At 40.3% G+C, this 13,148-nt stretch overlaps 1 protein-coding gene across 3 annotated transcripts in view; it reads left to right on the top strand.

Annotated features, from left to right (window-relative positions):
• Window positions 1-13,148, top strand: part of RTTN (rotatin) — a 202,479-nt gene that overhangs the window by 169,166 nt on the left and 20,165 nt on the right. For all 3 annotated transcript variants that reach the window (XM_061594628.1, XM_061594647.1, XM_061594639.1), the window contains exons 43-45: window positions 7,171-7,248; window positions 8,288-8,414; window positions 12,860-13,062. In XM_061594628.1, coding sequence (XP_061450612.1) covers window positions 7,171-7,248; window positions 8,288-8,414; window positions 12,860-13,062 — 408 coding nt within the window. The remainder of the gene's footprint in view (window positions 1-7,170; window positions 7,249-8,287; window positions 8,415-12,859; window positions 13,063-13,148) is intronic.

Here is a 13,148-nt window from a genome sequence, read left to right on the forward strand (position 1 = left end):
TGATTCTTCCATACATACATGTCTCATTCCATATTTGTGTTGCTTCAGCAGTTGCAAAATCTGAGACCACACATTTACTGTGACAATGTGTAGTCCCACTCTAATTCTTACATAATACTTAAGATGCTTCATTGAATAGGTAGTGGCAAAATGGAAAGCTCCAGTCTCACGGCTGCATGTTAAAACTCTTGCATATCTCAGTTCCGGAACTCTAGTTCAATTCTTATATTGATCACTAGGGGGCAGAGCCCCCTGCTCGCTTCGTTCACTAACACCCACTCCCAAACACACATCCCATGGACCCCCAAACACACACACAGGTACTTTCAAACACACAGATACACACCCCAAGCACACACAGGCACCCCCAAACGCATACACGTGGCTGCATGTACACATACACACAGACTCTCTCTCTGTCTCACATGTGCACACATACACTCCCCCTCACCACCCACCACGCCCAGGCACCCACTCCCCATCCCAACCTGCTTTCCTTGACTGTTGGGCCTTTGCAAACTGCCGCCACCTCCGCCACCACCCTCCTACCTGCCCAGGCCGCAGCCTGTTGACGTGTGTGCGTTGTTGCGTGAAACAGCATACATTACGTTGGAGTTAAGTTGAGCAAGAAACTTCTTCAGAGCATTAGATCATGTTAAGAGTCTTTATTAAGACATTACGGCCAAAGGCTTAAGAGTAAATACATGTAGAGTTTCTTCAGTCACCCCCCTTCTGGTACATCTCTCTCCAAAGGTAAACACAGAAGACAACCTCTCAGTTCAGAGGCAATACACAGAAGACTCAACACAGATAGCTGCTAGAACTTTTCCCAGTCTATCGCGATGGTTACCATAGCAACGGCCTTGGCTGTCCGTTCCCAGACTGGGCAAAGACATAACTCCCCCTAGCTACAGTTTTTCAGACTTGATGGAAAACAAACTCAATGACAGTGCGGTACAATGGTCAACAATCCCCTTTTTCCCATCATGTCTGTAACTCATTAGAACAATAACAACAATACATTTCTCCAATACATCTTGCAATACAGCTTACATTTCAGTACAGTTCAAAACATCTCTGTACATTTAGCTAGAACTTTATTCAATCAAACTTTCCAAGCCTTGTCACCAGTTTGCCAAATTTCTCCTCACATAAAGGCTTGGTCATTATGTCAGCCACCATGTTGTTAGTGTCACAAAATGTCAAGGTTAACGAACCCCTGCTGCACACAATCCCTTACGTGAAAGTATCTGACACTAATATGTTTTGTTCTTATGGTATGAGCTTCTGATGTGGCCATCTTAATGCAGGTCTGATTGTCTTCATATACAGTAATCGGAAATTGCATATCAATGCCTATCTCCTGCATGAGCATTGCGAACCATTGTAGCTCATTACAGGCCTGTGATAGAGCCACATACTCTGCTTCTGCACTTGAGGTTGCCACCACATTTTGTTTCTTGCTGCTCCAGTCAATGCATGACCCGTGCCACATCACAACTATGCCAGAGGTTGACTTACGACTGCTCAGCTCCCCTGCATGATCTGCATCCACAAAACATTCAAGACCTCCTGTCTTTGCTCCTGACAAAACCAGACTCTTTGTCTTCGTGCCTTTCAGATAACGCACTATCCTTTTAATCCCTTGCCAGTCAGCCTCTGAAGGATGCTCTACCTTCCGGCTTAAAATGCTGACTGCATTACATATGTCTGGGCGAGACACCTTCACCAAATATTGCAATTTCCCTATTATGCACCTGTACTTCTCAGGTTCTGTACAAGGTGTCTCTTGCACGTTTTGTTGAAATGCCACAACCATTGGTGTCTTCACAACATTACATTCTGTCATGTTGCATTCTTCTATGATTTGATTTATTTTACTTTCCTGACTCAATGTTATGCTTCCGTCTTCTGCACGCACAATATCCGTGCCTAAATAGTGTGTGACAGGCCCCAAATTCTTTGTGTCCACCTGCCTGCCCAGTTGCTCATTAAATTCTCGTTCCTGTTGCTGCTCATGATAAATATACATGATGTCATCAACGTAAACTGCACAGAACATGGTTTTCATCCCCTGTCTCTTTATATACACACATGGATCTGCCTTGCATCTTTGGAATCCCATTCCATGCAACACTCTGTCCAATTTCTCATTCCAGCAGCGTGCACTTTGCCGCAGTCCATATATTGATTTATGCAGTTTACACACGAACCCTTCCTTTGACACAGAACCCGGAGCCAGTTCCATATATATCTCCTCTCTTAAATCACCATGTAGGAATGCCGTCCCTATATCGTAGTGATTTACACTCATGTTCTGCATCGCTGCCAGCTTCAGCAGCACACGAATGGACTCATGTTTCACAACCGGGGCGAAAACAGCATCATAATCTGTCCCATGCTGCTGGGTGAATCCCTTGGCAACCAAACATGCCCTGTACCTCTGTACTTCCCTGGAACTTGCTTTCTTCTTCTTAAACACCCATCTGCAACCTATGGCCTTTTTCCCCATAGGTAACTTTACTAATGTCCACGTGCCATTCTGTTCCATGGCTTTCAATTCTTCCTGCATGGCCTGTTGCCACTTATTTTTCTCTGCCTCAGGCATCAGCCTAATTTCATTAAATGAGGTTGGTTCCGCACATTCCACGTGCTTCATTTGAATGGTTAATGCCGACGGTGTCACAACAGCAGTCTGTTTACAGCCCTGACTGTCATTCTCTTTCCGCCCCATTAAACTCAAGGCATCAGCACACTTCACACCCATGGACATTCTAAACAGCCCTTGTGTCATGAATCCCTGGCAGACAACTTTGCCTCTTCTCTGCACAAAACATTTTCCTCTATCAAGTGTTACACAATACCCAGAATTCACCAGTTTTCTGACTGACAACATGTTATGATTCAGTTCTGGTACAAACAAACAATCTGACAGTATTCCCAACTTGTCAAATCTCACCAGACCTCGGGCTTCCACAATCTTTTGCAATCCATCAGCTAGTTGCACAAAATCCTGCACGTCTTCTGAAGTGTAAAACAAACTTCTGTCTTTGATTAATATATGGCTTGCCCCGCTGTCAACAATCCAGTCAACAGGTGCTAAAGTTTGTGGCTTCTGTTTACAAACAAAGTTCACACTTCCCTGCTTCAAGCCTCCGTCCCTGGAGTTGCGCTTGACTGCACAGTCTCTTTGAAGATGCCCACGGGCCCCACAGACATAACAAGCCTTCAGCCATTGCTGCTTGTAATCCTGTTTGCTTTCGACAGTCTCCTTCGGCACGGCACTTTTCTCCTTTGCCTCCTGCCTCCACTGCCATTCCTGGGACAAATCCTGCAACGCGTCCCACATCTGTTTAGCCGACGGCTCATCTCTCACACACATCAGTTGAGAATCCGATAGAGCCAAGATTATAAAAGCCTGCACCCTCTGATCTTTGCGCTTCCAGGCCGCAGTTAATACCGCTGGGGGTGGTCCATCTATAATGTCCCATAAATCCTCTTTTATCAGCAAAGCCCGCATCCTCATCTTCTAGCTGCCATAATTCTTTTCCGTCAATCTTTCCATTGGCAAGCCTCCCCCAGACAGGTTTACAGCCATGTTGCTCACCTCTGTCTGGTACAATCAATCAAGCTGCCCTCTGGAACTCCGTCTGCTGTTCAGACCAGCAACTTACTCCCGTGTAATGCGCTGTGGATCTGGGCCCATAACCCTGTTGACGTGTGTGCGTTGTTGCGTGAAACAGCATACATTACGTTGGAGTTAAGTTGAGCAAGAAACTTCTTCAGAGCATTAGATCATGTTAAGAGTCTTTATTAAGACATTACGGCCAAAGGCTTAAGAGTAAATACATGTAGAGTTTCTTCAGTCACCCCCCTTCTGGTACATCTCTCTCCAAAGGTAAACACAGAAGACAACCTCTCAGTTCAGAGGCAATACACAGAAGACTCAGCTTAACACAGATAGCTGCTAGAACTTTTCCCAGTCTATCACGATGGTTACCATAGCAACGGCCTTGGCTGTCCGTTCCCAGACTGGGCAAAGACAAGTTTTTCAGACTTGATGGAAAACAAACTCAATGACAGTGCGGTTCAATGGTCAACACTTCCCACCCACTGCAATGTGTGTGGCCTCCTCTGGTACCGCCATGCTCTCCTAGTGACGCTGCCACAGCCTACACAACCTCCTCTGCACCGCAGCCTGTGGAGCTGCCTCTCCGCTGCTGTTGTGGCCTCCTCTGGTGGCAGCTTGGCTTCCTACAGTGCTGCTGCCATGGCCTACGCAGCCTCCTGTGGAGTTGCCTCCTCCATGGTCTGGAGGGCTGCCAGTTCTGGCTCCAGTATTGCTGCCAGCGCACCCCATATATCATGACTGCATGAGGGCTTTTTATTATATAGGAAAATATGATGCTCTGCTGAGTCCACATACAATAGGATACTTACTCAACAAGTGGTTGGCTCTCGAGACTTCCAGGAAGGGTGACTTCGCTTGTGCCTGCTTTTGAGATGGGCTCCCACCTCAGAAGAAGCTTTTTCAGATATAAATCAGTCAGAACATTTTTTTTTTGACTGATGAAATTTCTCCCGGGCAGGGAGAAATGTAGAGATCAACCTCAAAAGCCTGTTTTTGTTGGGAGGACTGGATTTCATTAATTTATGAGAAAAGGTCCAGCCAGCAATGCCGGACGGACTTCCGAACAAGCTCTATCTGATTAATGCGACACATTTATCTTTTCTTCAAAGAGAAAACGGACTAACAGGCAAGCACCCTTCTTTCTATCTTTTTTTTTTACTTGGTTTAAATTGTTGCAGCAAAAAGAGATTTGTCAAATGAATCAGCTTTAAAGAACTTCTGGGTGAGCTATAACTCTTCTCTGTTATTCACGAAATTAACAGCTTATCTCTGCTTCTGTTGCAAAAAGCTGTCCTGGAAGTGCATTCTAAAGATATAAACAGAAGAGGGATTTCTATTCCGAGGAGAAAAAAATAAAAAATATGAACTTTGGAACATTATATTGTCTGGGACTATTCTCTTTTTGGTCTATTTTATTTTGACGAATCTGCTTCTTCACAACGCCACTAACTGTTTTGATGCTGGGAACTAAATTTGTTTTGTATTCTTGAACATAGAGAGATAAGGCAGGCTGCTCTGTTTATACTGTGATGTCATCAAGCCTAGAATATTAACCCAATTGTTGCTGAAATAAGAAGTGGTTCTTCTTTATTTTTGTTTTGTTTTGTTTTCGTGGTTTTAAAAATGGCAATCAAGAAAGTGGCTGAGAATCTGGAAGTAATTATGTTTCAGAAAATAATGGATGAGATTGAGATAACGAAACAAACCCTGCGACAGGGCAGTAAGGAGCTGAAAATTGAACTGAGCAAAATGATGCAGGAGCTTAAAGAAATAGGGGATCCTGTGAGAGAGGAGAATGAGATCAGAGATGAGAAAAGAAAAAATAAAGGGAAGATACAAGCCCTGGAGATTGGAACAAATGTGGAATTGGAAAAAGATCTGGAGTTTATGGATATTAGAAATAAAATCTACTGTTTGGAATTTAACGTTATCTCTGAAGAAATTAATGAAGATATTAGAGATAAAGTTATCAATGGCTTGGATAATTTTCTGGACTGGAATGACGTGATGGAGCTTGATATAGAGAAAATCTATGGAATTAACTGCAGCCATGTGACAATGGAAAAACTCTCAAGAGATGAGCCAGTGCATTTTGTAAAAAAGAAGAACAGAGATATGACTTTACAACAATATTTCAGCAACTTATTCAGAATCGATGGCAAGAAAATATTTGGGATAGAGGAAATTCCCATCAGACTCTTATTATATGACTATGGCTATGACAGCAAGATTATTATGGAATACTGATAATGGAAGATTGGACACTGAAATTACTGGACTTAACAGGACTATTGAAGATGGAAGATGGAATTAATATGGATAATGGAATAATGGCTATTGAAATTATTGGACCTAACAGATTTTGATGAGATGGATTAATCAATATGTTTATTTGGACTATGGTTATGACAATAAGATTATTATTATTATTAACGAGATGGGTTAATCGACATGTTTATTTGGAGAAAAATTGATAGATATATTTCTTAAAGAATTGAAACCTCTCTTTGACTTTTTGTGGAAAGAATAAAGTAATGTTTATGAGATTTGATGATTAATTAAGATAACTACTGGAGGAAAGTGATTTTATAATATAATTTAAGAGACAGGATTGTTATATATTGTAGACCTATAACTGATCTGCGACAAATGGGAAGTCAACATTTTATTTTTTTGTTTAATCATTTTTGTTTTGTTTTGTTTTTTGTCTTTGAATGTTTTATGATTTTGTTTTGTTTGTTTTATGAAAATTTGAATAAAAATTATTGTAAAAAAAAAAGTGGTTGGCTCTCAGTTTACAGGCTTTTCGTTGTAAGTGCATCACTCCTCCCCCTCCCATTTTCTTTTTTGGCTTAATCTGTCCTAATCCAGTTTAAAGCATAAACATGCTGATTAAGAACACATAATCATGCAAAATATTTATTTTGTCACACAATGCACATCTAGAAGGCATTGTAATCAGTCAATATATTGTATTGGTCAGTGTCAGACTTCTGTGCAAGGAGTGATGAAACCCAGTTGTATGAACATGCAGATATCTTCTTCAAATATACTTAGTAGAGCATACATAGCATTCAGAAGTAAATACTGCTTAAAGTCATTTAAAGGAGGATTACACTAACGTGTACTTGCATATGTGTATCAAAGGTAAGGGCAGACTTCTGTTGAGCCTTTTTGAAAGTTGATGCTTGTTTTTTTCCCCACCCAGTTCATCACTTCCACTCTTCTTGTTGCTCTTTTGAGAGCAAACCCTTTTATTGTCATCCAGTGAATTTGCTATGATTGAAAATGTAGCATATATTATGGATTCCATATTGTATCGCTCTTCCTTTATTGTGATAGAGCTTTGCTGCATTAGAAGAGCTTATTGAAATTCAATAATCTTTTCCACAGACAGAATGTCAGCATTTTAAAAGACAAAGTGGTCAGGTGCAATTGCAATGTGGTAAAACAAGTCCAAAACAAAAAGTGCTATATATGTCATATAAAGTCGATTCTGTTTGGATATTGATGCTAAATCACCTTTTTTGTTCCACTAGGATGATAACCTCGGCAAAGAATTAAAGGTTGTCATGCAGCTCCTAAGAAATTGCTTCTTTCGAAACGAATGCTGCAAAGTAAGAAATATGGGGAGATGTGCAAAATTCAACTGAAAATGTAGGTGGAGGCCTCTCTCCCAAGCACCAGGAATACAGTAGCTGACAAAGGCTTGAATCCAGTGCTAGTCTTACTCACAGTAGACTTATTTAAATTAATGGATATGACAGACTTCGGTTTATTAATTTCAGTGGGTCTGTTCTAAGTAAAACGTAGCTGGATACAACCCAGAAGCTTCAGAAACAACCCTTCTTCTGTCTTTACATGCAGGGAATTCTACTGTCTGTAAATTCAACTATTTCAAGGGTGTATGAGGTAGGGACTATTTATTGAATGTGAATGGCACTTTCAGCTATTACTTTATTCTTTCAAGTTCAAATCTGAACTTATATGTATAAGTTCAAATCTGAACTTATACTTTGTGTGGTGTTTGAGCTTGGTAAGCTTATAAATGGCATTCCCACACTGGCAGGCCCAGCACCAGCGGGCGGCTAGGTCAGGCACTGACCAAGGGCACCTGCAGATGACAGAGGGCCCCTGGGGCTGAGGCTGGGTGGAGCTCCTTCTGCGCGATCCCGCCAGTATTCGGTCATGGGGCATGATTGCAAATCACAACTGGACAGTGGTGTGGTATACAGAATGGCAACTCCACTCTCCTAGGCAATACTACCCACACAAGCATGTGCAGCCAGCAAGCGCTTAAATAGGCCCAGTCGCACCACCTCTTGCATTGCTGCAGCAGCACATTTCATGAGCATGCCTCCCATCACCTAGGATGGCAGTGAGGGTGTCAAGCTCTCACCACCATCTTGGGTAACGGCAGGCATGCATTCTGAAGTGGCAACGCAAGAGGTGGCACAACTAGGTGCAATTTAAGCATGCATGCAAGGCAGGTCAGGGTCCTGTTGCTGGCCCTGATGCTAGGTCCAAAATGCGGGCTTCAAGTACCATATGCTTCTACTGTTGTTCATCAGCTGTGAGAGTTTTAACTTTTATTTGCAATTTCTCTTAGGAAAGTAGTTTTCAGTATTACACTGTCCTTTTGTCTCTGTCTGACAGGCAGCAGCCCTTGGAACTCACCTTATCTCTATCTTACACTCTCTGTGGCCATGGCTTTTAATGGATGACTCATTGATGCAAACAGCTCTGCATCTGCTTTGTGTCTACACTGCAAACTATCCTTCAGGTAGGTGATGTTTCTCACTTTTATTGACTTGTTTGTTTATGTAGAAATATCAGTTCCACCCTTCTAGTGTCTCTACACTACTCAGGCCATCTTATAACACTTTTAAATAGTACAAAAAATACCAATTTTTGCCACAGAGAAAACACCACCATTAAATAAAACCTTAAGTACTTAGAAAGGAAAAGCCTGCTTTTTTTTTTTGAAGTCTTCTCAACCACATGAAAGTCATACATGCTTCCTGCGGTAAGGTGTTCCACATTGTTAGTATAGTCACTGAGAATATTTTCTATCCTGCAAATCACCTTAAAACAATTATCCAAGTAAAAGCAAGGAGGGAAGAAAAGTTACATGAGTAATCTGTTAACATTTGTTTCACGTGGCTCTCTCTTACTGCCCTTGTGCTAGCCAAATGAAAGTTACCTCACACCCTCTTTCAAATATGACTGGAAAACTGAAATAGCATGCATGCCTACCTCCTTAAGCAGTGGATAGATATTAAGTTAGTATATAATGTGGCTACCCTTTGATAGCATTTATTCCGTTCATGTGTCTCCACTTTTTCTTCTCATAGCAAGCAAATGTATTTTGAACATTTAGGAATAAACACTAAACAATACCAGTACAATTGTCTACACAGCATCATTACATGCATTCTGTTGATCAACCAGCTTTCTATCGATCACCAATACTTTTGTGACATTAATAAGACTTGCTTGAAATGTACAGTGACTGAATCTGTATGGAGAAGCAAGCAATTGGTGTTACCTTTCTACCTACACTCAGTGTGATTAGGTCTTAAATTCACTAGTAGGCAAAAAAACCCTTGTGGTTTAAGAACGTACACCCTATTCCCCCTCAGCAAACTGCAATCCCCAGAAGAGGGGCTCACTGTTAAACCACTCAGGCCACTGGAGCTCTGTCAGGGGAATAGGAGTCTCCTAACAACCCTCAGCACCCTCCACAAACACACTCCCCAGGATTCTTTGGGGGAAGCCAAGACTTTTTAAAGTGGACTAAATGTTTGGCATTGGTGTGACCCCCTGATTAGCCAGGCCAAACACCTGTTAATCTGGCTTTTAGAACACTGACAGTTGGTTCTTACTGAGCATGCTTGCGCTATCATAGACTCCAATGTTAAATTTCTTAAATTAATTAAAAATCAGCCAGGCTTTTTTTTAACTTTTAAAAGGCAGAAGATGAAGGTCATAGTATGGGGCAAGGTCAGTGATAGGACTACAGGTACTGTGTGTTGTACTCTGATTTTTAATTTCAACAAATTATGAGACCACTGTCAGAAAAAGGTCCAACAGGGATCTGGATTTTTTTCTCTTGTTTTAACTTTGAACTCTCAATTCTCTCTGAGTGTTTTGTGTATTGCTATGAAAACGTAGTGGGCTGTTAAGCAAGGGTTTCTCCGTTCAGGACTATAAGTTTTGTAAGATTTTGTTTTGAACTGAGCTTATGGGAAGCAGCAGAATGGCATGGGGGTGTTTTCAATTTAACATTGCAGAATGTGAAAAATCCACGCTGGCTATAGTATACATCCACTTTTGTGGCTGTATAATAAGAATACCATTAGTAGGCTTTGGCATAGTTCCAGCACAGGAGAAACTCAAGTTATAAAAGTTTCAGGTAGCGATTATTTTTCAAATAAGGATGTCAGTTGTATATAGCAATGCTGAATTTCTAATGTGGGTGGTGAGTTCTGCAGTATGTAAATGCATGAACAACTCTTGTCTCCTGTGGTTAAATTTTTCACATTAACCTATAATCAGATAAGAGGTTGGTGGTTCTATTTCTACTTATGATGACTTTAGTTAGAGTATATAAAAACTGAACATTTAATTGGAGAGAGTAGAAAATTTGATTCTGACATTGCAAATGATTTTTTTATGTTTAAAAACAGCCTTGTGTTTTATTTATTTATTTAAATAGTTATAGGCTGTACTTTCATAAACATAAAGCAAGGTATACACAACATACAAAATATAATAGCATCAATAAAACTGGAGACACAAAAGCTTTCATTTGTATTGTGAATAGGTTCAAGATGTGTTGCTGTGCATATCATTCCAGATGTAGCTTTAATTTGTTGATAGTCTTATGAAACATTAAAGCAGTTTAAATTATATATCTAGACAATGATCCAAAGAGCCATGCATGTCCAAGGTCCTGCATGCCTGGGGTAGGCTTTAGACTTGTTTTCTCAATCAGCTGCCTTCTGTTTTTCAAATGGTTCCCTTTAAACTGAAGGAATATGCAAACACAGCTTGTAATGTGGTATGGCATGTTCAAAGAAAATAAATGGATTCTACTAGACATGCCCATTCCCTTGAGCATGCCTGCAATAGCATTTAGGGTCATTGCCATGGCTAGGGGCCAAATTAGGTTCCTCATGGCTCTCAGCACATGCTGAGGCCTTCCGCTATAAAAAGGTATCCGTGTAAAATTATTACTACTAGGCATGTCTCCAAATTTTGTAATTCCTTGGCAACTCAAAATGCTTACCTCAAATATGACATGAACATTATGATCTATAGGTTTTTCTCTGGTTTGGATTTTAATCTGATTCAGAGAAGAACTTCACTTCAACCCTACCTTACCCATCTGTATGTTTCAACCATCCACCTTTTTTCTTATATTCAGTTGTGGGAAGGAGGGGTGTGCATTCTGTGTGTTTTCTTCCCCCTCACACACTTCCAGAGTTTGGTACTGCTGTGGTAGCAAGCCAGGCATCAGGACCACTTGGAAATGTAGCTTTCTCAGTTCTCCTGATATCCAGAAGTACAACAGTGTCTGATTTAGCTTGGAATAACCAGAAATGCTTCTAGATTTGGAGGAAGGGGATCAGAAGTAGCTCAGCTTATTCTGAGCCAAACTGAGGAATTATTGAGGGGGGCAGTTCCCATTTTAAAAGAGTCTCTTACAAAGCACAGAAGGACCTTTATGTGAGCAAGAAACCACTATGAGCATGTTTCAGCATCCTTAATTGCTTGGGTTATAATTAAACGATACTGATGCTCAAACAGTGCAAAAAGTACATGTGTGTGATCTCTTTAAGAAATCTTACTATATTTTCAATTTATTTGTTGCCTTTTGCCAAAGCCTCAAGTGGCTTATTTTAGTGGCTCTTTTTATTTAACAGGTTGTACATGGTTAGATTTCCAACATTTGATCATAGAAAATTATTAATGTCTTTATATCAAAGAGTTTCATGAAGATAAATTATATTTATCACTAATAACATTTGTAGATTCATCCAAAATGCATTTAAGATTGGATTGGACCAACTTTCCACCTACTCCACATTCTGTTTTCAAGCAGTGGCAGTGCAGAAGTTTCTCAGACGTATTCACAAATTGCATAAAGACTACTCACTCACACATACACAACACATAGACATACACCATTTATCCCCAGCATCTTGCAGTTAGAGATACTGCCTCTGAACATTGAGAACTTTTAGCCATCCCATCTAACAGCATCTGGTAGGTATATTCTCCTTGAATGTCTAATCCCATTACTATGCCTTGTGCCAGTGAATTCTATACTTACATGTTGTTTGACAAAGCACTTGTTTCTATGCATCCAGTGTTACTGTAACAATCATGAATCGCTCCCTCTAATGCCAACCTGAGTTAGTGAGTGCCAACAGGACTGGAGCCAATGAAAAAATGTCAGCATATTCAGGGGAACCCTGAAGGTATAAAAATACAAAAAAAAAAAAGTAAGAGGACAAAGCAACCTGATGAAGATTGATCATGCTCAGTAGCCATAAAATATTGAGGGGGTCAGTTAGAAGGGGGGAAATGGTGGTGGTGGAATCCCCTGCTTACAGCAAGTGGCTGGCTAGATCCCTGAACAGAAATCCTCCTTTTAGGAGGAGAGGATAAACTATAATATTTTGTTGCGGGTCCAACTTATAGCTGAAAACTAACAGCATGTGATTTGTTCTAAGCAGTCTTAGAATATACACTATTTTAATATTTGCTTTTTCAAACTCCTGCCCACTCCCCATGGGCTATCTGCATTTATAAATACTTATACCCAGAGGGTAAATTAACAGTAGAATTGATAGGAACACTGCATAATCACCAGTATTATTCATGTTTTCTTTAAAAAAAAAAATCCTAACTGTACTCCTCTACTGTATATAAGGAATGTAGCTACATATCTACATATGTCAAACATTTTTATTACTTTAACTGACCCAAATATTATTTTTCATATTGTGAAGAAGCTTGAAACAGGAATTTCCAGTAGAAAGCTGATAAATGCTGAAACAATGAAGCATTGATAAAATACTTTAATTTTTCATTAGATGTGTTGTTTTGAAAATGCACCTTTTATCAATTAAAAGAAATTGATAAGATACATGTTTGTATGGAAACTATGAAAATATATGCTTTTCCTAATGTTTAACTACAACATTTCAATCTTTGAAGGCTGTGGTTCTCTGTGTGTGGCAAGCGGCGGATTGTCTCCTCTTCAGACAGCCCAAAGAACTGCAGCTGGAAACTCACTGATGCATAGCATTGTGAAGTTAGCTTCTCAAACTCCAGCTGAGAACTGCATAATTCAGCAGATGACTTTTAATCTTCTGGCTAACCTGGTTGTATCTCATGACTGTAAGGGAGTTCTTCAGAAGGTAGGCATATAATTTATTTCTAAAGTTCCAAAAGAGGCTTAGGCTTTGCACAAAACCAAGTGAAGATGTCGAAATGATATTGAGCT

Source organism: Rhineura floridana, chromosome 1 (assembly GCF_030035675.1).
Source record: "Rhineura floridana isolate rRhiFlo1 chromosome 1, rRhiFlo1.hap2, whole genome shotgun sequence".
NCBI classification, from domain to species: domain Eukaryota; kingdom Metazoa; phylum Chordata; class Lepidosauria; order Squamata; family Rhineuridae; genus Rhineura; species Rhineura floridana.